Genomic DNA, 20,876 nt, shown 5'->3' with positions numbered 1-20,876 from the left:
GCCGATCTACAAGCACACAACGCGTCGCGAACGCGACACGTTGTGTGCTTGTAGATCAGCTATTTTTGGGCGAGGAGGGGGAAAAAAAGTCCAAGTAAGGAGCCAACTCAGGTCAAGTTCATTAAGTCTACAGGGGTTTAAGTGGCTAGGTGTCAATCACGATAGGGAAGGCAAAGAACAGACCTGGCCTCGAGGAGCCTTCAGAGTTGGGTTTTCTCTTCGGAACCTCTTGAAACACCCTGCTTAGGTTCTGGCCTGGGTTCTCTGTTGGAAAACAAGTGGCGACACATCAGAGATAAGTAGACCTTTGGACCAGATAGATGGAGGATGGTATAATATATGAAAACTGATCCGGCTAGAAAACGCCACTTATGGGCTTGTAACAAAGATGCTTAATTCTATGATTGCTGTTGCTAGATATTGGCGAGAGAGCGTGTTTGCTGGGACAGAGAAAGGTCGGTTACAATGTTGATTTTCTACTGATTTTGTCTCTCTGGAAAATGACGTTTTAAAGTGTCAGAATGTTGGGAAGATTGTGTGGCTTGGAGAGAATTTAGTTCAGTGACCGTGGGCCTAAAGAATGGCTCATAATCTGTGTTCACGTTCACTTCTCCCATTGGAATTAAAAGACTCACCACCTACTTCTGGTCTCCTAAAGAGGCGGCCACCGACAGATATGGGAAGTAAAGTGGTTTGTCTTGTGCTGTAATGTCAAGAAGATGGCCTATACGGTGCCATTTTGACGGCAAAAGCTCTACACTGAGGCCTCGGTTAAAGGGATACAGCCTGACATGTTGAGCTCCAGGTCGGTTTTCTTCACCGGGGCACTTGTAACACTGTGGAGCGAGTTCAGCTACAGACTGAACGTTTACTGTATGCTAATATTTCACATTTAAAACCTGCTACTGTAGCTGCAAACAAGCCAAGTGCTTGTGGAACACCCTAAATAAAATAAAAAACAAGCTGCAATGTAAACACTGCAACCGTTTCCTTCCACTGTCACAAGTGCCTAGTGAGAACAATGACAAATACGCCTCTAAAGAAAAACAAGCAACAGAAAGTGAACATAATTGACTTTTCTCTATCAGTATTCGTGGACATAACCTGGAGCTGCTCAGAGACGAGTTCATGATCGACTTTCTGGACTTAAATCTTTGAGCTTTATACACACTTTTCCACTTCATTGTAATGCTGCTGCCTGCCAGAGATGACCTACGACAATGTCATCCTTACAACGCAAACCTGCAGTTATTTTTACTGCGTCCAAAAAGTCTGTCACCCATGCGTCCCCCCTATAGATGTCAGGCTGAATATATAGCTCAAGGACTGTCCTCATCGGGGGAGTCTTGGCTCGCTTGTCTCCGGCAACTCAGAGCCTTGTTCACAAAGTCAATACTAGATCACAGGAACACATGTGCCTGCAGAACACATGTCGATACTATTTCGGGGCTTCCGTTTCAGGAACACGGCCGTGGCTATCTCCGGGTACAGATCTCCATCGTCGCCATAAATCAGCACCTCGTAATAGAAAACCTACGTCGAAACAGAGTAAAACTTCTGAGTCTGTAAATCAAGCGCGGCCGGTCGCTCCTCGCGGCGTACGGCGGACCAGATGGGCGCGATAAATCTGAAGCAGGTATTCCTAAGTGAAAGGCCCCAGAGCAAACCACAACATCAAGTGTACATATATATATATACACACACACACGCATGTTTCTTTATGTTGGCCGGAGCAACAAGCACACAGCAGGTTGTAATCTCACATGTCAAACAGCGAAATCCTGACGTTCTTCACGCCGGCTCGGCGTGGCGGCTTGCCGGTGCCTCCCGAGAGCACTCATAGAGCCAATTCACATTTCCGATCATTCCCATCCACCTATCAAACTCCCGCTACTCACCCAAACAGACATTGATGGGGGATTTAGGAGAGATGAAGCATGCGCTGCGGTTTGGGGGTACAAAGAGCAGAAGCGATTGGAGCGCAACTCCGACATATCGAACGCTAATGTGTACAAGCTGTGCCGCTGCTCTAACACAACTCTTTTAAACTTCAGCCCTGCGCGGCAGACAGATTCGAGGCCGCCTGCCAGACCCAGCTTCCTTGAAGTGCTTCCAAACAAGCAACAGTAGACACAAGTGTACATTCTTTGGCTCTGAACTCCACTTAAACATAGAAAAGAACAAGCTGCGATGTTTTTTTCCGTTTTTTTTCCTCTTCCATCTGCCCTAGAGTAGGGAACTTTTCAGATTATCCCTGGCTGTGCCGAGTCTACGTAATATGGAGGGGAACAGAACTGGCGGAGTGTAGTGGATATTTATGACTATCCTAAAACCAAGATTATCATCATCCTACAATACAACCAAGATTATTATTATAATAAACCAGATTATAATCATCCTATAACCTAGATTATGATCATTTTATAACTAAAATCACCTGTTTGATTAACCAAGATCAAATGTTTTTCAGGGTCAGGGCTGTGTTGAGCAGTGAGTACTCTTCGTCACCATTGTAATTTACCACTCAAGGAATAAAGTAGTGTTGTCAGTCACTACTGTTGTTCTGTTATGTAACATTATTTTGTAGGTTACCTCCTGTCAAGCTTAATTGCACAGGTGTGTAGCCTATAATGTCTAATGAGGAGATGAAAAACAGGTCTGCCAACAGGTCAGTAATCCTCATCTCTGTTCGTGTAAAATGAAAGTGTGAGTATAATGTATGTCATATACTATATGTGCCAACAGGGCAGTAATCCTCATCTTGTACAAATGGTATTTTTCTCATAGTTAAATTGGAGGATTTTACAGTGTACATTGGGGTCCCAGAGATAAACATCGTCTCAAATGGGGGTCCGTGAACTAATGCGTATCAAACAAGGGGTCCTTGAAAATAAATCTGGAGCCCTGTTGTGGAATATCGTCGCCATGAGGCAGAAACCTCTTATATTTGAACCCTCTGTATTTTCGTAAATTAACGCCCTACTTGATCACACTACAGCGTCACATAAAAGCGCAGATCTACAAGCTCGAAACGCGGCGCGAAGCGACGCGTTTTGAGCTTGAAGATCTGCTACTTTTGCCATTTTTGAATTTGAATCGTGAAAAGTAACAGTTCTGGACCTATGAGGTTTCCCCCCGACAGAGAGGATATATTGGAGAAGACTACAGTATGCTGATATATTACCCAGGGTTTTGTAAAGTGATGTGTGATGACACCCAAAGGGCAAAATCCTCACATCTATCAATGTTTTCATGATGATGGTGGCTATAGGTAACATGTGGAAGATGATGATTTATAGATGTCGGTTAGTTTGTATGTGGTATGGTTTAATGTTGTCTGCATTGTACGTGTGCAGTTTTTGTGGGTAATCTGTGAAAATAAAATGATTGAAAGGAATTGAATCACTGCTCTATGCAAATGCGGGCCGCAGATGTTCAGTACAGTACATCACTTCCACAGTGGGGATGCAGACACGCTGTGCATAAAATATCAATTAACCTGCAACGCCCGCTAAACACGCGTTCTGAAATCGGAGCAGACAGTCAGTCAAACGCAACAAAACACAAACTTCCAACAGACAATTAACCCATTAAGACCGAGAAAGCATCTGTGTCATTTTAGATTTCTTTGGCTATTCAAATATAGCAGATCTACAAGTTATTTATTATTTTTATCGTGGAAATGTGTGCAAATCTTTGAATCTTCATTTTTTAAAGCAAACATTTTAACTCAAATCTTTGCTTTTTGAAAAAAAAAACGTATGTTGCTATATCAGTGGTTCTCAAACTTTTTTCATATCGAGGACCCCCAAAATGATATGTATTTGGCCGCGGACCCCCATCTCAAAATATGTTGTTCCAGGCACCCGGATCGGAGTTAAAATGTTTGCTTTAAAACATATATATATATATTAAAAGATTTGCACACAATATAATTTTTTTTGCAGATCTACAAGCTCATAGTGCCGCACTATGAGCTTGTAGATCTGCAAAAAAAAAACTGCTATTTTTGAATTGCCAAATAAATCTTAAAATGACACAGATGCGTTCCCGGTCTTCATGGATTAACATAGTTCATTAACAAACGTAACTGTAAATGCGGGACACGCTCACATCTCGTCTGTCAACCAGACAAACATGACTTTCTGCCCTTGAAGGGCAGTAGTGAAAGAAGTAATCAGATGCTTTTACCACAATATAAAATACTCTGGTTCAAGTAAAAGGCCTGTATTCAGAATCAAAGTGCAAAAGTATTGGCATCAAATATATACTTACAGTACCCAAGTAAAAATACTGAAAAAAATCTACAATGCAGATCTACAATCTCACAAAATGTCATGATAAGACGCGTTGTGAGCTTGTAGAGGCGCTATTTTCGAATATCCGAAGTATGAAAGCGCTTAAGTGGTTACATGCATGTAACTATAGTAACTAAAGCGGTCAAATAATTGTAGTGAAGTAAAAAGTACAAAATGTCTCTCTGAGATGTAGTGGAGTACAAGTATAAATGTACTCAAGTACAGCATTTGTTCTCAAAGTGGGGTCCGGGGACCCCCAGGGCTCTTTGATAGAGCAAAAGTACATAGAATCACAATAATTTTAACCACCTTATCCATTTATACGTTAGCTATTCAAAAACAGCAGATCTACAAGCTCACGGTGCGTCACTTCGTGCCTTGCTGCGAGCTTGTACGTCTCCTATTGTTGAGAATCTTCCCTTCCACGGCCAAATACGTATAATTTTGCAGGTCCTTGACTTAAAGTAAAGTTTGATAACCACTGTTAAGTACAGTATACTTTGAGTAAATGTACTTAGTTACTTCCCTGCCACTGAAGGGGACAGATGAGCCACCGCTGTGACACCGATGATGAGAGATTGGCCTCCTGATGGGATCAGCCTCACCTCCCGCGCGCTAACTCAACAACCCACTCAGCGCTGACAATCAATAGCAGCCGGCAGGGGAGCCAGCCACACACACACACACACACACACACACACACACACCCACACACACACACGCACACGCACGCGCGCACGCACACACACACACTCACACACACACACACACACACACACTCTGAGGTGCCAATTCTGCTTGACTTGGCTGCTAAACGCTTGCTTCCTTTTGTCTGTTTAATCCATTCAATCCGGGAACGCATCTCTGTCATTTTAAGATTTCTTTGGGCTATTCAAAAAATAGCAGATCTACAAGCTCATAGCGCGGCACAGAGTGCCGCGCTATGAGCTTGTAGATCTGCTATTTTTTTGAAAAATCGTGAAGATTTGTGTAAATCTCTGAATATATACATTTTAAATATCTTTGCTTCTGGGGGTCCCTGGAACAAAATATTTTGAGATGGGGGGGGGGGGGTCCGTGGAAAAATACATATCATTTTGGGTGGTCCTTGACATGATTTTTTTTTGGTTTTGGAACCACTGATATATAGCAACATAAGTAAAAAAAACTGTTCGGATTTAGAAGACATAATTGTGTAGAATCCACAGAAGCAAAGATTTCAGTCAAAAATGTTCGCTTTAAAAAAATGCATATAATCAAAGATTTGCACAAATTTTCACGATTAAAAAAAAACCTGCAGATCTACAAGCTTAGCGAGGCACTCGGTGCCGCGCTATGAGCTTGTATATCTGCTATTTTGTAATAGCCAAAGTATAAAATAATGGTTTAAGTGGTTACAAAGATGCGTTCCCGGTCTTAATGGGTTAATATTGAAATGATTCCTGGGCCGCTGCGTACAGGCAGCAGACGTGGAGTGATAATGACACGGAAAATGAATATGCGTCAAAAGGAGGTCAACGCGAAAGAGCGTATTTTTTATGGCCGACGCGGCTGGAAACCCAACGATAATGGATTCTTGCCGTCCGATAATTTTCTGAGCAAGAGCCTGTTGCGTTAAGACTGTGTAAATGAAAAAGATGGATCGAAATCGGCTCATTAGAGAAACCGTAATTATACATAATTGCGTTCCAATTGGATCTCCCTATTGGAACGCACTGAAGTTGAATAATCACAATAACCCACCGCTATGCTACGTTTTGTTAAGCAAAGTAAAAGTTTTTTGATTAGGAATCGTGGGTGAATGTCGGTGCCAAGCCGCTGGCAGCTCCACTACGGGCGTTTAAATAGAGCGAGCAAATGGGAGAAAGGAAAGGAGAGCTATTTCATATTTTATAAAAGATGTCTACAATATATCGTCTCTGTCGGGTGGAAACCTCATACGTCCAAAACTGTTACTTTTCAGGATTCAAATTCAAAAGCAGCAAAAGTAGCAGATCTACAAGCTCGAAACGCGTTGCTTCGCTCCGCGTTTCGAGCTTGTAGATCTGCTGCTTTTGGTGCTTTTGAGTGACGTTGTATTATCACATAGGGCACTAATTTACAAAAGAAATACACAAAAAGTTAGAATATGGAGATAAGAGGTTTCTGCCCGACAGCAACGATATACAATATAACAGGTTTAAGTGCTATGGAAACGGTAAACAATCTCTGCTCCTCGTGTCTGTCACTGTCACAGTTTATAGGGCCACCCCGGTCTGTTGTTTATCTCACAGTGCTGTGGAGACGGCAGTCGGCTGCAGCTTGGCGCCTGGGTGTGGACCGTCCAGTTGCAAAACCACCGTTTTAGGATTTTGTTGCAAGTGGCTTTTTTGATTGATTGAACAGTTTATTGAAAATGAATTCAAAAGGATAAATAAATACACAAGAAAGCCTGTAGGCTTCAAGTTTCGTTGGCTGCAAGTCGCAACTAGTTGCGTTGCGAAATGTAAGTGCCTAGTACAGATCCCTGGGAGCCTCCGGTCAACTAAGTATATACTGTAGGGGCCCGGATCGCTGGCGTAGCGGTCCGGGCACCTAGGCTACAATGTAGCCTGACAGCGCGTGTCACTCCCCATCTCTCTCTCCATTTCCATTTTCAGCCTACTGTCCTATCTATAATAAAGGCATAAAAAGCCCCCCCCCCCCCCCCCCAAAAAAAAAGAAACTAAGTATATAGGACTTAAAGTGGTTAAATGCCCATATCCATGATATAAAATGTGATATTTCATGGCCTTGAGTGGATTATTGCTTAATTACAAAATCTTGTTTGAAATGACCAAACCTGCCTGCTTACAGAGGATGTCACTGGTAGAAAGGTTTCTGAACTGTTACAGTTCTTTATTACAATGATAAAGGTACATAGAGTAGTTCTACAGTCGCGGTCAAACACTGACTACATTCTTCTGTGGTGTAAAGCTTAATACAGATATATATAGGCTTTCATGTGCAGTATATGGACAAACAGAAGCCTCACGGTCGCTCACCTCTCTGCCGCCCCTGGATGCTGCGCAGCGCCAGGATGTTCTGCTCGTCGGACAGGAACTGCCTCATCTTGTGGAAGGGCTCCTTCCCGCGGATGGTCAGCTTGTTCCAGGGCTTGGGCCGCGCCAGGATCTCGCTGACCGAGCCCTGCGAGAGGCCCAGCACGTAGTGGCCGAAGATCCGCTGGCCGATGTTGTGCTTGATCAGCTGCTCCTTCACCTGCCGGGCGATCTCCGACGTGTCCATGTCCTCGCCCTCCGAGGCGCTGCCGGCGCCCTCCGACAGGCTGGGCGAGGGCACCAGCCCCCCGTTGATGTCGGGGGACGACGCCGCCGCCTGCTGCTGGCTTTGGGACTGATGGGACGACAAGGACTGGTGGGACGACTGGTGGGCGACGACGCCCGACAACGAGTTGGCCATGGGGTAGTGGGCCGGCGAGAAGAGCAAGGCCGGGCCGCCGCCGCCAGACGATGAGACGGAGTCCTGCAGCGCTTTGGAGTAGAACGTCTGGACCAGCTGCCGGTGCAGGAGGGAGTTGAGCGCCAGCTTGCCCGCCAGGGGGAAGACGGCGCTCGCCGCCGACGCCATGGAGGACGGGCTGAAGAAGTCCTGGCCGCCCACGATGCCCACCCCCGAGGGGGAGAAGTGGTGGGTGCCGTTGGCAACGGAGGCGGTGGTGATGGGGGGGGCGTCTTCGCAGGAAGAGGCCTTGGCGCTCGCCCCCGTGCGCAGGAGCAGCTGGGACGTCGGGGGAGGGGAGCCCTGCAGGTTGGCGTTCATGAGGGTGGCGGACAGGCGCTGGGACTCTTTGACCTTCTCCCTGGACGACGCCCCTGCGGAGGTCACGGGGGAAAAAACACACACAGAGGTCAAATATCACGTCGACAGCCAGCAGCTCAACGTAGAGAAGAACTAGTGGCTCTTTTCCCCTACGAGAGACAGTGGTGGAAAAAGTACTCACATCTTTTGCTTAAGTAAAATGCAATGTAGAAATACTAACAACAAGTAAAAGTCCACAGTTAAAAATGTACTTGAGTAAAAGTACAAAAGTATTGGTATCAAAATGTACTTCAAGTACCAAAAGTAGAAAGTACTCGTTATGTAGAATGTCCCATTTCACAAGTTTTCAAATGTATAAAAATCTTTTGAAAATAGCAGATCTACAAGCTCACAATGTGTCGCAACGCGACGCATTGTGAGCTTGTAGATTGGCTATTTTCAAATAGCCGAATCAAAGTTTTAATAGGGCTGAAGTGGTTAATCTATGTTTTGTAATAATAATTCAAATCTACAAAGTAACTAGTAAACAAAGTTTTCAAATAATTGTAGTGGAGTAAAAAGTACAATATTTGCCTCTGAGATGTAGTGGAGTAGAAGTAAAAGCATCGAAAATTGGAAATACTCCAGTAAAGTAAAAGTTTGTACTTAAGTACAGTACTTGAGTAAATGTACTTAGTTACTTTCCACCACTCACTGTAAGTGAACCGCAACAGGAAAACATATTTCACAGGTTCTGGATTGTGTTCCCATCATGCACTATGGCTCGGTTTCAGATAAGGTTCTCTCAGAACCTCATTTGGGTTCCTGCTCAGGAGGTGGTACTCAACCTTGAGTTCTAGGAACCCAAAACTCAGAACTTGGTTCTGGTGATAATGTAAACAAAACGCCATCACAGAACAACACAGGTTCTGGGAGGTTCTGGGTTACACTTCATAGTGGCAAAGAGCCATTAGTGTCCTTGAGGGGGTTCCAGGAGGACCCCCAGATAAATGATTGATAGTTAGGAACCGAATGGACCCTTTACAGGTCTGTAACTCAGAGAGTGTACAAATGGAACCAAATGGACCCGTAAAAGGTCCATTTGGTTCCATTTGTACTCAGAGTTAAATGAACACTGAGGATTCTACTGTGTAAATTGATGTCTCAGAGATAAAAAACACATCAAATGGGGGGGTCCATGCCGTGGACTCATGCAGATAAAACCGGGGGTCCTTGAAATGGAAAAACAGATTGAGAATCACTGATCTAGAATTAAAGATCTTCTGGTCCAGCTTGTTTTTTTTTGGGTTCATCCCTGTGTTATATAATACCTGTTAGTCCAAACAAAGCTTATTCAGAATACGGTGCTACTAAGAATCACGCTTTTTACATGAGAGTTTTCCTCTGGTTTTATTGCCTCGAAACACAGAAAGCAATACGATGACAAAGTCTACAGGGTTATTGAGCATTATTTATTCAGCGTCGGACTGAGGGAGGTGTGTGTGTGTGTGTGTGTGTGTGTGTGTGTGTGTGTGTGTGTGTGTGTGTGTGTGTGTGTGTGTGTGTGTGTGTGTGTGTGTGTGTGTGTGTGTGGCCCGTGGCTGCAAGGGACACTGAGCCATGATGAAGTTTCATGTCTGGGAGGGAATTCATCTACTCTGTATGCGATGCCCAAACTGTTTTATTCTCTCTCTCTATCTCTTTCTCTCTCTCTCTCTGGATCCAAAGGCCCCTTCAAGCCACCAGCATTAAAATCTCTCTATTTTTAGACAATTCAACAGAGAGGCTCTCTCTATACACCGAGCCACGTCTCTGTGTATTTGAGAAGTGCACTCAGAAATAGACTTTTTTTTCCCCCCCCACTTCTGTAATTTGAATTATGCAAAGACCTTGGAGTTCTAACTGCAGGGGGGCCGTGAGCCAAATACCAAAAAATGCATACGCTGACCTAATCAAAAGGATCAGGCAAAAAGGCATCAAAGTTATGAAAAATATTCATTAACAAGCTTCAAGGTAGAAAGATGCATGTTCCTTTGCTTTACCGCGCCAGTAAGGATTTTTAAAAAGCAGCCGGGAGGTATTTGGTGAGATGTTGTTTGGATAATCAGGGCCCTGTGGGTGTGTAAATGGACCCTTATGGGTCCTATTTTACAAGGCACGTTTATTTGTAAAGCACATTTCAACAACAAAGGCTATCCAATGTGCTTCACGTAAAATATGTACATAAATGTTCACGTACATTTTCCACCTATCTTCAAATAGCCCTCACTAATGTTCATTATAAGATGGCATGGCACCATTTTCATTTATTCGGTACAAAAATGTATTGTCCAATGAGAGTCGGAGGTGGGGTTGGGGATCCCTTGTGATTGGTTTAGGGAAACTCTAAACCAATTCTAATTGGTTTAGGGAAATTCTAATCCCCTCCCCCCTCGTAAATCGCCTACACCGGAGCCAATGACAGTTCAGAAACCTGCCTACAAGTGACATCCTCTGTAAGCAGGCAGGTTCGGTCATTTCAAACAAGATTTCAACCTTGCAATCTTCAACTTTCTTTATTAATGCCAGAGCAATGTCTTTTGTTTCTATGCTCTTGCATTAACCCATTAAGACCTGGAACGCATCTGTGTAATTTTTTGATTTGAGCAAAAAAAAAAAAGCATTACTTTACACTTTGGCTATTCAAAGATAGCAGATATACAAGCTCATAGCGCAGCACCGAGTGCCGCACCATGAGCTTGTAGATCTGCTATTTTAGAAAAATCGTGAAATTGTGTGCAAATCTTTGAATATATATGTATTTTAAAGCGAACATTTTTAACTAAAATCTTTGCTGGTCCGCGGCCAAATACATATCATTTTGGGGGTCCTTAACATGAAAAATATGTTTTTCAGAATACTGTTGGGATTTAGGAGACATGTAGAATCGCCGTCAGGTCTTAATGGGTTAAAAAAGAGAAAAATCTTGTTTGAAATGACCAAACGTGGCCAGTATAAAGCCCTGGGGGACTCAGTTCATGCGAGACGCCGGACACATTTCCCATTTCCATTTCCCGCAAAATACGGACGGGTGATCACCCTAGCTGTGATGGCTTCATAGATTAGTTTGACAGCACTATCAGTGTTTTGTGAATTACATGTGTTTGTATGTTTGTATGTAGAATTTTTTTGGATGTACCTTTTAGACAAAGTGTTTGACTGTACTTGTCTTGTGCTGTTTTTACATTTCTGCCTAATAAAATATTCAATAAAAATCAAATAAAACGTGCGTGTAATTAGACGATCTCCGGGAGGAAGGAGGTCACAGAAAATATTCCATGATTTTTCAAAGGTACAGTAAAATCGCTGTTTTTGCTGGCAAGGGGACGATCTACAAGCCCCGATTTTGTAACAGAATTTTTTTACACCCAGTGCCAATTGTCTAAGTAATCTTGAGCACTACCTTCCCTCTGCCAACCTAGGGAGGCCAGGGCCGAGCTCATGCCTCCTTCAATGCATGAGAGCCAACTGACTCTTATCACCTGACAGGGGAGAGTTTCCCTGGTTGGACGTAGCGCGTGGAAGGAACACGTTATTCCAACCAGTTCCTTTCCCCTCCATCAGGCGCCCCGGCTGGCCAGGGGGAGGCAGTATAGTGACGAGGATTACTGCATGTTTTTGTGTACCCTAGGGAACACAGGGGAGAACATGCAAACTCCACACAGAGTAGGCCCTTTCCCCAACCCCACCTAGAACACGCCCCCAGCGCCCACAGCGTCCCCCTGCGGGAATCGAACCCAGGACTTTCTAGCTGTGAGGCGACAGCGCTACCGACTGCGCCACCGTGCCCCATATTTCTTTTTCTTTTTCAGTTTCAGTTTTTATTTATCAGTCATGGCTGCCAGTTCCCACCTGATGTTGTGTGGGAGTTTTGACTGCTTCAGATCGTACTGAATAACTGCTAGCAGGCATAATGTCTTAAGACTAGGACCTAAGTCTAAGACGTACAGGTCAAAGTCGTCTTTTCTATATTCTCCAATGATGACGACGCGATTTCCCACCATGCAACAGCAGTGGGTTCTCGTCCAAAACGGGTCAATCCCCTTGGGCGTAATCTCCTTCCAGGAGAAGGTCTCTGGACTGAATCTCCACACATCGTTGCACGTATTATATTCTTTACCAAGGTAGTCATCACCTCCAAATATGTACAACTCTCCATCGTAGGCAAAGGCTGAATGACCCCAGCGTTCATCTGGCAGGCGCTGTCCAGAATAAGGTGTGCTCAGCCAGCAGTTGGTCTCTGTGTCAAACACCCCCCCACCCCCAAACCCACCCCCAAACACAAACATCTTTGTCCCGATGATGGTGGCAGAGTGACCCGAGCAAGCAGTTGGTGGAGTGCCTCTGGTGTTTATCAAAGACCAGACCATCGTGGTGGTGTCCAGCTTGTAGATGTCATTAGTGGGTCCAGTCCAGGAAGTGGTCCTTCCTCCATAGACACACATGACCTTCCCCGAGACACAGGCTGTGTGGTGCATCCTTGCCCCTGGAACGGTCCCAGAAACATCAGAACTGAGCCATCTGTGGGTGTCGACATCAAACGCATAAAGCACGTTGTAGCAAAGTCCCCGCAAATTCCGTCCTCCCCATATGTAGACGATATCTTCAATGAGCACAGCTGTTTGGCCATAGCGACTACAGGGTACCTCGGGGGGATGTTCTCCTCTTGTAGTCGTCACTGGGGGCAACGTAATCCATCTCAGAGACACTGTGTTGAAGACGTACACATTGAGCTGGTTTTCTGGAGGTGGTTTCCTAGCGTTCTTCTTCTTATAACCTCCAAAGGCATACACTTTGTGTCCCACTGCTACAGCAGTATGATGATTGGTGATATTTCCCTTTACTCGCAACTTCACTGTACAGTGCGACATTTGACAGACAATCAGCAGACCCCAACAAAATAATTCTTCTACCACCTTGCTCTGTGAAAGAGTCTTATTCGAACATGCTACCATTTGTATAGGAGGCCAGTCTATGATGTCAGTACTATGATGTCAGTACTATGTCAGTTAACGTGCTGTCATAGAATCGTCACAATTACTTGGTCAAAGTTTCAGCCCATGTATGGAGCCCAAGAATGTCGCCTCCCAGTGTGAAATGTACTGTAGGTTCCAAAAAAACTAAAATAAAACATCTGGACGCACCCCCAAAATCTTCTGATATTCTGACAGTCCAACGTTGGCAGCCCTGGTCCGAAACCGTTACTTTTCAGGATTCGAAATGCAAAGATCGACAAGCTCGACCCGCGTTTCGAGCTTACATCAGATCTGCCACTTTTGAAACTTTAGTGTGACAGTGCATTATGGACGATCAAGTAGGGCGTTGATTTACGAAGAAAACAGAACATGTAAAAATCTAAATGGAGATAAGAGGTTTCTGCCCGACAGCGACGATATAATAAATACTCGTGTTTTTTTTCCCCCCCCTGAGTGGTGGTTAGTGGGGACACGGCAGACAGAGGGGCCCGACCCGGAGCCAATTAGGATGACATTTTGCAACGCGGTCAAGCGCACTGAGTGGTAAAGATCAGCGCCGCAGTGCACTGGAAATGGGGGCTTCATTAACATGCCGTGTCCTCACAGTGTCTGCAGACTCTGCACAGGGCCGGCTCGAGCCCCCGTCGACACTTAGTCGCTCAGAAAGCCGGTCTTTGAAATGTAGTTGAGTAAAAGTCACAAGTATCCAAAAAAATACAAATACTCAAGTAAAGTACAGCTACTCAAAAAAATGTACAGTACTTCGTTACTGTCCACCACTGCTTCCTAATAACTGCACATCTCCAAGTTTTCACTTTTAGTGTTTTTTTCCGTAAATTACTGCCCTACTTGATCATACTACAGCGTAGGCCTGACCTCTAGTAGTCGAATAGTCGACTAATTAGTCGAGGGGTGTCTGAGTCGACTGCCAATCTCTTAACTGAGATATTGGCCTAGTTTGTTATATTAATTAACTAATAGTTTGCCAAAAATAGGATACTGTATACATCATGATTTATTGGGAGAAACCAATAGTATATGTTAAATCAGACACTAAGCACCCCTACAGCCCAAATGGAATGTTCCTCTATTGCATAACATATTTTTTGCATGATTTGACTGAGAGATTGGCAGTCGAATCAGACTGATCTCTCAGTCAAATCAATTTGTTTTTTGTGGTGCATTGGTCCAGTGGTTCTCAACCTTTTCAGGCCGCGACCCCCCTAAATAATCATATTTGAACTGGGTACCCCCCACCCTGATAAGCACTTGGAATGTAGGAGTTGAGGAATTTTGACTCTGTTCTACAGATAAATATTGTGAAAATAGCAGATCTACAAGCTCACAAGGCCTCGCGAGCTTGTAGATCGGCTATTTTCACAATTGTTGCGTCTTTCTTATATTATTTGAGAATTTGGCCAATGTTTGACCAGTTTTATAGTGTAGTTTGTTGATTCGTTTTGATGCAGTAATGGTCTTTTTTCAATTCAGTTAATTTTAGGTATTAAAAAGGTCTTTAAAGTCCTTAAATTGTCACTTCCCTGTCATCTGGGGACCCCCCCCCCCCAATCATGTGGGGACCCCCCTGGGGGCCCCGACCCACAGGTTGAGAACCACTGCATTAGTCGACTGCCAGTCGACTATTGGCAATTAGTCGCCAATCAAATTCGACTATACAAATCCTTAGTCGGGGACAGGCCTACAGCGTCACATTTTTTTATTTGAATCCTGAAAAGTAATAGATTTGGACATATGAGGTTTCCACCCGACAGAGACGATATGCAGCCATGCTCTCGTTTGGCTGCATGACCTCCAAGTCACCTTTGGAGAGAGAGATCACCTTGTGGTATCAACTTCATATCAACATGTGATATCGAACTGTTGGCAGTACTTTGAAGTGGTACACTTAAGTTGATCCCTTTGGACACAAAATTATAAATGTTTTAAAATTGTGAAATGCAATAAACTTCTTCTCCTCTACCCTCCCTGGCAGTATTTCAGTCTCTGTCATAACACACATGTTGCCAAAGTTTCAACATCGTATCGCATGGCAGCGCCAGCGAATGAAGCCCGGTACATCTGTGCTTCTCAAACTCTCTCACCTCAAGGACACCCGAACTAATATGCATTCGTCCACGGACCCCCCCCATCTGAAAATATCTTGTGCCAGGGACCCCACCATACAAGATTTGTGCTGTTAAAATGTTTAAAAAATATATACTTTTTAAATAGCCGATCTACAAGCTCACAACGCACGACACATTGTGAGCAATGTAGATCTGCTATTGTCAAACATCCGATGCATATACAGTTAAAGTGGTTATATTAACACTTTTTTTCTGGGGATCCCCCCCCCCCCTGGCACCACCTTCAATGACCCCTGGGGGTCCCCGGACCTCACGTTGAGAACCACTGCTTTAAACAGTCATTACAGACTGTTTCAAACAGATATGACAGAGGCAATGTGATTTATGTCCACCAGAGGGGAGTTGTGTTCACTTGTTCAACTAAAAAAAAAGTAGCAGAATGTTGCATAAACTGAACAATATCTGCAGGAAATGTTGGAAAATAATGTTTCAAGTTGTGAAAAGGTGGGTCTGTGATGGACTCACGTAGGCTACTTGTGTTTACGGCAGTGCATGGGTCTCAAAGTGGGGTCCTGGGACCCTCAGGGTGACTTGAGGGGGTTCTAAATGGACCCTTACGGGGTCTCTAACTCTGAGAGTGTACAAATGGAACCAAATGGACCCGTAAGGGTCTCAGAGGTATAGGGGTCGTTGAAATGTCATTGTTTGAGAAACAGTGGTTTATATATTAAAGGTTCTATGACATTCATTTTCACTTTTTTATTTGTTTATGTTTTTTGGGGGGTTTTATGACCTCAATTACACCCAAAAAATCTGAACTTTGAATATTCAGTGGATTTTCTGTGGTCTGGGGTTTTCTGAATAATTAGGCTGAAAAGTAATCTGAGCTTGGCCCTTCGGCAGTGAGGTCACAGCCGATTAATCCCGCCCACTCTCCTCCTCGCCCCTCCCCTCCCCTATCCTTTCCTTTGGGGGGGGGGGGGGCGGAGCAGAGGCGATGATTGACAGGCAAAATCCCTCACCAGCGACACCCGCAAGTTGTGAGCTTTTCATTGCAGTTGAAAAGGCTTTAGAAATGTGAGAGAAAAACACCTGCAATGGATCAATGGAGTGGAATTTTTTGTTAAAACTTTCTATACACGTTTGAAGGACCATGACAAAGACTTTTAATGTGTGGTAAATATGAACGTCATGCGGCCCTCACACCTACATCTCTGTATCCGTCAGTCCTTGTCCCTTTTATGCCCATATATGGAGATTCCTGATGTCATCAGTATTATCCCCATATATGGGCACGCCCCCTTTTGTGCCCATATATGGAGCTGACTGATTTGTTTGTGCCTGATGCCATGATGACACGTTGAGGTCAGACACACTCCATATTTGGGCGTACCTGCATTGGGAACTCCTTATATGGTTATGACAGAGTCATGGTGACATGAGCGTGATGTCACAGGTTCGCCCGCCGGCCGGCCCGCCGGTCCTCCCTTAAGCCAATTTTAATATAGGATGATGCAATAATGAAAACTTGAGGAAATACACAAGTAGTTATGGGCAAATAGTGACTTCATGCAAAGCCATTTGCGCTCAGGGGATCCTTAAAAGTATATCTTTGGGTTTTTTCCAACTCTCTTGAAAACCCTATCATGGTTCATTGACCAGAGTCCCCCAGCAAATCTCTTCGCTGAAAATAGCCCAGTTTGTAGAACGGCTATATTTTCGCTGGAAAATGGAAAATGCCCCAAAATAGGGACACCGGGGTTCATGTGGTTAAGACGTTTTCTACAACCAGGCAGTAGCAGGCACAGATATACTGTAATGCCTCCAGTGGTGTAATTTTCCCTCTGGAACGGTGTCAGATAAAATGAGCCGTCTATGTCAGATGAATGGAGATAAAACGTGTTATTATACACGTCGCAGTAAAACCCTCCTGCAGATTCTCCATTTAGCGAGACACATCTAAGTGGCAGATCAAACAGGAAAAGGTGGGAAAGCGGCGCGGCGGCTCAGCCAGCTCCGAGTCTTAACGGCTGTCGTTGAACCGCGGCCGCCGAGCTTCCATTACATTACGTGTTCCAGGGCCAGGCTCCGTTCTTGTTTCCGATTCTTGTCTTCCTTCTTCAGACTGACGGCGTGCCGATCGGAAACAGCACGCGTCGCTGTCGGTGCAGAAACCTCTTATCTCCCATATGTTAACTTTTTGTGTTTTTTTCTCAAAACGCGGCGCGAAGCGGCGCGTTTCGAGCTTGTCGATCTGCTACTTTTGATGCTTTTGGATTTGAATCCTGAAAAGTAACAGTTTTGGACATATGAGGTTTCCACCCGACAAGAGACGACATGTATTTTTTTTCAGCTGAGACTATATTTAAAAGAGAGCTCTCCCTCTCTCTCTCTCTCTGACTCTCTCTCTCTCTGACTCTCTCTCTCCCCGAACTCTCCCTGCAAAAAGCTATACCGTAATTGTCTTTTTCCTCCGCGAGTTCAACAGTTCTTCTTCTGCTGTCTGAGATTAGCTGGCAGCGTTTCCTGTGTCTGCCAGCCAGACTTCCCGTCTGGATCCCCCATGAGGCACGCCGCTCCACAGATGGAGGAATTAAAAAAGAGCTGCGAGTGCAAGGCGGGCGGCAGCGAGCGTACAACTTTTTTTTTTGCAGCCTTTCCCTCTTGGCAGAGTACCCGCCAGAGCTCCCCCACTTTGATATCATCTTGACAGCGACTTCTTCTCCTTACCTTTGGCAAAGCGTTAACGGTTATTTGAGTATTTGCCAATGTTAGTTTATTTTATACAGCGACACGTTCCTTTATTTCGTGGCTTATATAAACCGATCGTTTTTTTTTGCCTAACAAGGCCGAACAGAGAGATTTCTGTCTGGTTCCATTGGCAGCTATAAGGCAGGGAGAGACAGTCGGGGGGGGGGGGGGGGGTTTGCATGTGGGTGGCTGGAATAGCTCTGCATGCCATGACACGACTGTGTGATGATGCCGTCTGTGAGCTGCTGTAGTCACGGCTCAATCAGTGACAACACTCCTATCTGTTATATCGGCTTGTAAGTTGTAAGTTGGTGTTGTATGTTCTTGAACCTCTATACTTAACGGAGATCAAATAAACTGACAAACATACACGGTAAAAACCTCAGTTATTTTAACTGAGAGTGTACAAACGGAAACAAATGGACCCTTAAGTGTCCATTTGGTTCCGCTTGCACACTCTCAGAGTTAAAGCCGCGGACTTATTTGAATGAATAAGTCCGGTTATTTTAACCATGTGTTAATACTATCTACTGTAACTAGCTAGTGGAGGCAGAGCACGTGAGCGGAGCGGAGCGGGTGGAAATGCCGCACGGCGCTCCAGGGGGCTGGTTTCACGCTCGCTATTCGCTCACGTTGACTCCCCCTGCGCTCCGCTCCCCGTCGCTCACGTTGATTTGCGCACCTCTCGCTCCATGCTCCGCTCAAACCGGGTCGCTCAACAGTAAAAAAAAAGAAAAGAAAAAGAAAGTAGAAATTCTAATGAAATCTCGGTGCGCTGTGCACTGCTGGATGTCTGTGTGTCTCTGAGTCCGTGCGACCGGGCATGCTCAAACATTCTGTGCGCGGCCCGCGCCGGGGCGGCTTGGAGCAGCAGGCGGTCCTCGCTCTGAGTAGCGCTCCAACCTTTTTATAAACCAGCTCCGCGCTCACGTCAAAATCGCGTCGCTCCACTCCTCGCTCCGCTCCGCTCACATGCTCTGGTTGGAGGTGGACTCCCTACTCTTCCACTGAGACATTTAGACCCTGGTATCTGGTAGTATTGCCGCCTGAAGCTCATAAGCACAATATCTCCCCCCCAATCAAGTAGGGATTGCGTCGTGCATGAGCGGTAGAGATTTGATCTCACATATGGGGAGACCGGAGTTCAAATCCTGGCTTGGACATGAAAGTTAAATTTAGAACATTTCACTGTTGAGGCTATAAGGTAAGGGTCTAGGCTAGGGTTACAATTAGGATCAGATTAAAGGTATCCTCTGTAACCTTCCTGTTCTACACCCAGATTCGAACCCAGGTCGAGTAGCTGAAATATTAACCATGGAAATGGAACCAAATGGACCCATAGGGGTCCATTTGGTTCCATTTGTACCCTCTCAAAGTTGTAAAGGGTCCCTTGAAATTAAACAATTTTGAGAAGCATCGCTATAGTGGTGAGGGGTTAACCTGAGGACAGGGACTCACCAGCGCTGTGCTCGCTGTTGTTCAGTCGCAGTGAAGACCTTTCCGACTCGCGCAAGCTCCGACTCTTCTCCAGCAGCAGCACGTCCACAGGCTTGGAGTCCTGAAGGAGAAGATAGATAGACACCTTTATTGATCCCGCCGGCGCCAGAGACAGCACGGCAGTAACAGTTACAGATACAGGGCAAAGGAGTACAGTAGGTACAGAAGAGTAACGTCACAATAAAGACACCCTCAAACAAATATTAATGAAAGTATATTGTCTCTGTCGGGTCTCTGTTACTTTTCAGGATTGAAATTCAAAAGTATCAAAAGCAGTAGATCTACAAGCTCAAAGCGTGTCGCTTCGCGCAGCGTTTCGAGCTTGTAGATCTGCTACTTTTGATACTTTTGTGTGACGCTGTAGTATGATCAAGTATAGGGCATTCATTTACGGAAAAACACAAAAATATGGAGATAAGAGGTTTCTGCCCGACAGCATCGATATACAGATGTATACACCCTATACAGACATCCCGCCTGGCTGGTGCAGAACAAAAAGACACCGTCAATAAATAGTAAAGTATACAATAATCATGTCTGATGCAGAACCAGAAGAGAGCAGCCAGGTTAAGCCTAGCTATGACAGCAGCACAAACCACAGTTAACGTTACAAATGACAACAGTAGTGGATGTTACAGTAGCAGTCACACAACGCCGTAATGCTACCGATAATGCTACGGCACGGTTACTGAGAATTCAGGCCGAGAGAGAGAGAGAGTTCTAGTCACAGCCAGCTTGTGCTCCTTACCTGGGCTGAAGAGCAGTTTGTCGAAGCAAACTCCATGGACTTGCGGATACTGTTGGGGGAGAGAAGAGAAAAAAAAGAGTTGATCACAAGACTCGGTTAAAGCTACTGTAAATAGACGGGAGTGCTTCTCTAGATCCTCGCCAACTCGAGCCAAAGAAAAACATTCTAACTCAATACAAAGGGCCCTCGTCTCCAACAGGCCCAGACCATTAAAATCTGATAATTCAATGAAATCCTTAGACCCTATCAGGCTGGCAACATTTATTAAGGGTCATCCAGTGATCTCTTTAATGCAAATTCAATTCCCGACGATATTATCTATAAAAAAAGAGGGTGGTGGGCGCGGGGGAGGGGAGACAAACTTTAATTTAAAAGACAAAAAAAAAGGAAATGTGGAGTCCGAAAACAGGCTATAGCTACGCGGATGCCACCAGACAGCTCTTTGGCTGGCAGTCTGAACAGGATTCAATCAGCTTCATTCACTCATGTCCCGTCTAAACACTCCCAATTAAAAATATTACGATGGAAGCTCAAGTTCCCAAATGAACGGCGAGACGGACATCGCAGCGGCCTGGTGCATGCTGTTAAATCCCTGGCAGAGCCGTTGGCTGTGGCTCCCAATTAGCTTATCTGCCAACCTTAACTCAGTTAGGCCCTTTGATTCTAGGTGGGACAAAGATAAGTCACAATTCGACGCACC

General features: G+C 44.9%; 2 protein-coding genes across 6 annotated transcripts in view; one reads left to right on the top strand and one right to left on the bottom strand.

Moving 5' to 3' along the window:
- The window catches only part of cux1a (cut-like homeobox 1a), a 281,900-nt gene that overhangs the window by 39,142 nt on the left and 221,882 nt on the right, over window positions 1-20,876 (bottom strand). For 3 of the 5 annotated variants that reach the window (XM_080434636.1, XM_080434638.1, XM_080434639.1), the window contains exons 13-16: window positions 20,177-20,225; window positions 19,390-19,489; window positions 7,322-8,152; window positions 184-264 (exon numbers count right to left, since the gene is read on the bottom strand). In XM_080434636.1, the coding sequence (XP_080290762.1) occupies window positions 184-264; window positions 7,322-8,152; window positions 19,390-19,489; window positions 20,177-20,225 (1,061 nt within the window). The remainder of the gene's footprint in view (window positions 1-183; window positions 265-7,321; window positions 8,153-19,389; window positions 19,490-20,176; window positions 20,226-20,876) is intronic. The other 2 variants (XM_080434637.1, XM_080434640.1) reach the window with 1 other exon arrangement.
- gemin5 (gem (nuclear organelle) associated protein 5) overlaps window positions 1-20,876 on the top strand; it is an 851,612-nt gene that overhangs the window by 696,952 nt on the left and 133,784 nt on the right. The gene's annotated exons all lie outside the window — the stretch shown is intronic.

This window comes from Gymnoscopelus braueri (assembly GCF_963280865.1).
Source record: "Gymnoscopelus braueri genome assembly, chromosome: 8".
Lineage (NCBI taxonomy): Eukaryota > Metazoa > Chordata > Actinopteri > Myctophiformes > Myctophidae > Gymnoscopelus > Gymnoscopelus braueri.
Note: the sequence above shows the minus strand (reverse complement) of the source record. Positions and strands in the feature narration are given on the sequence as shown.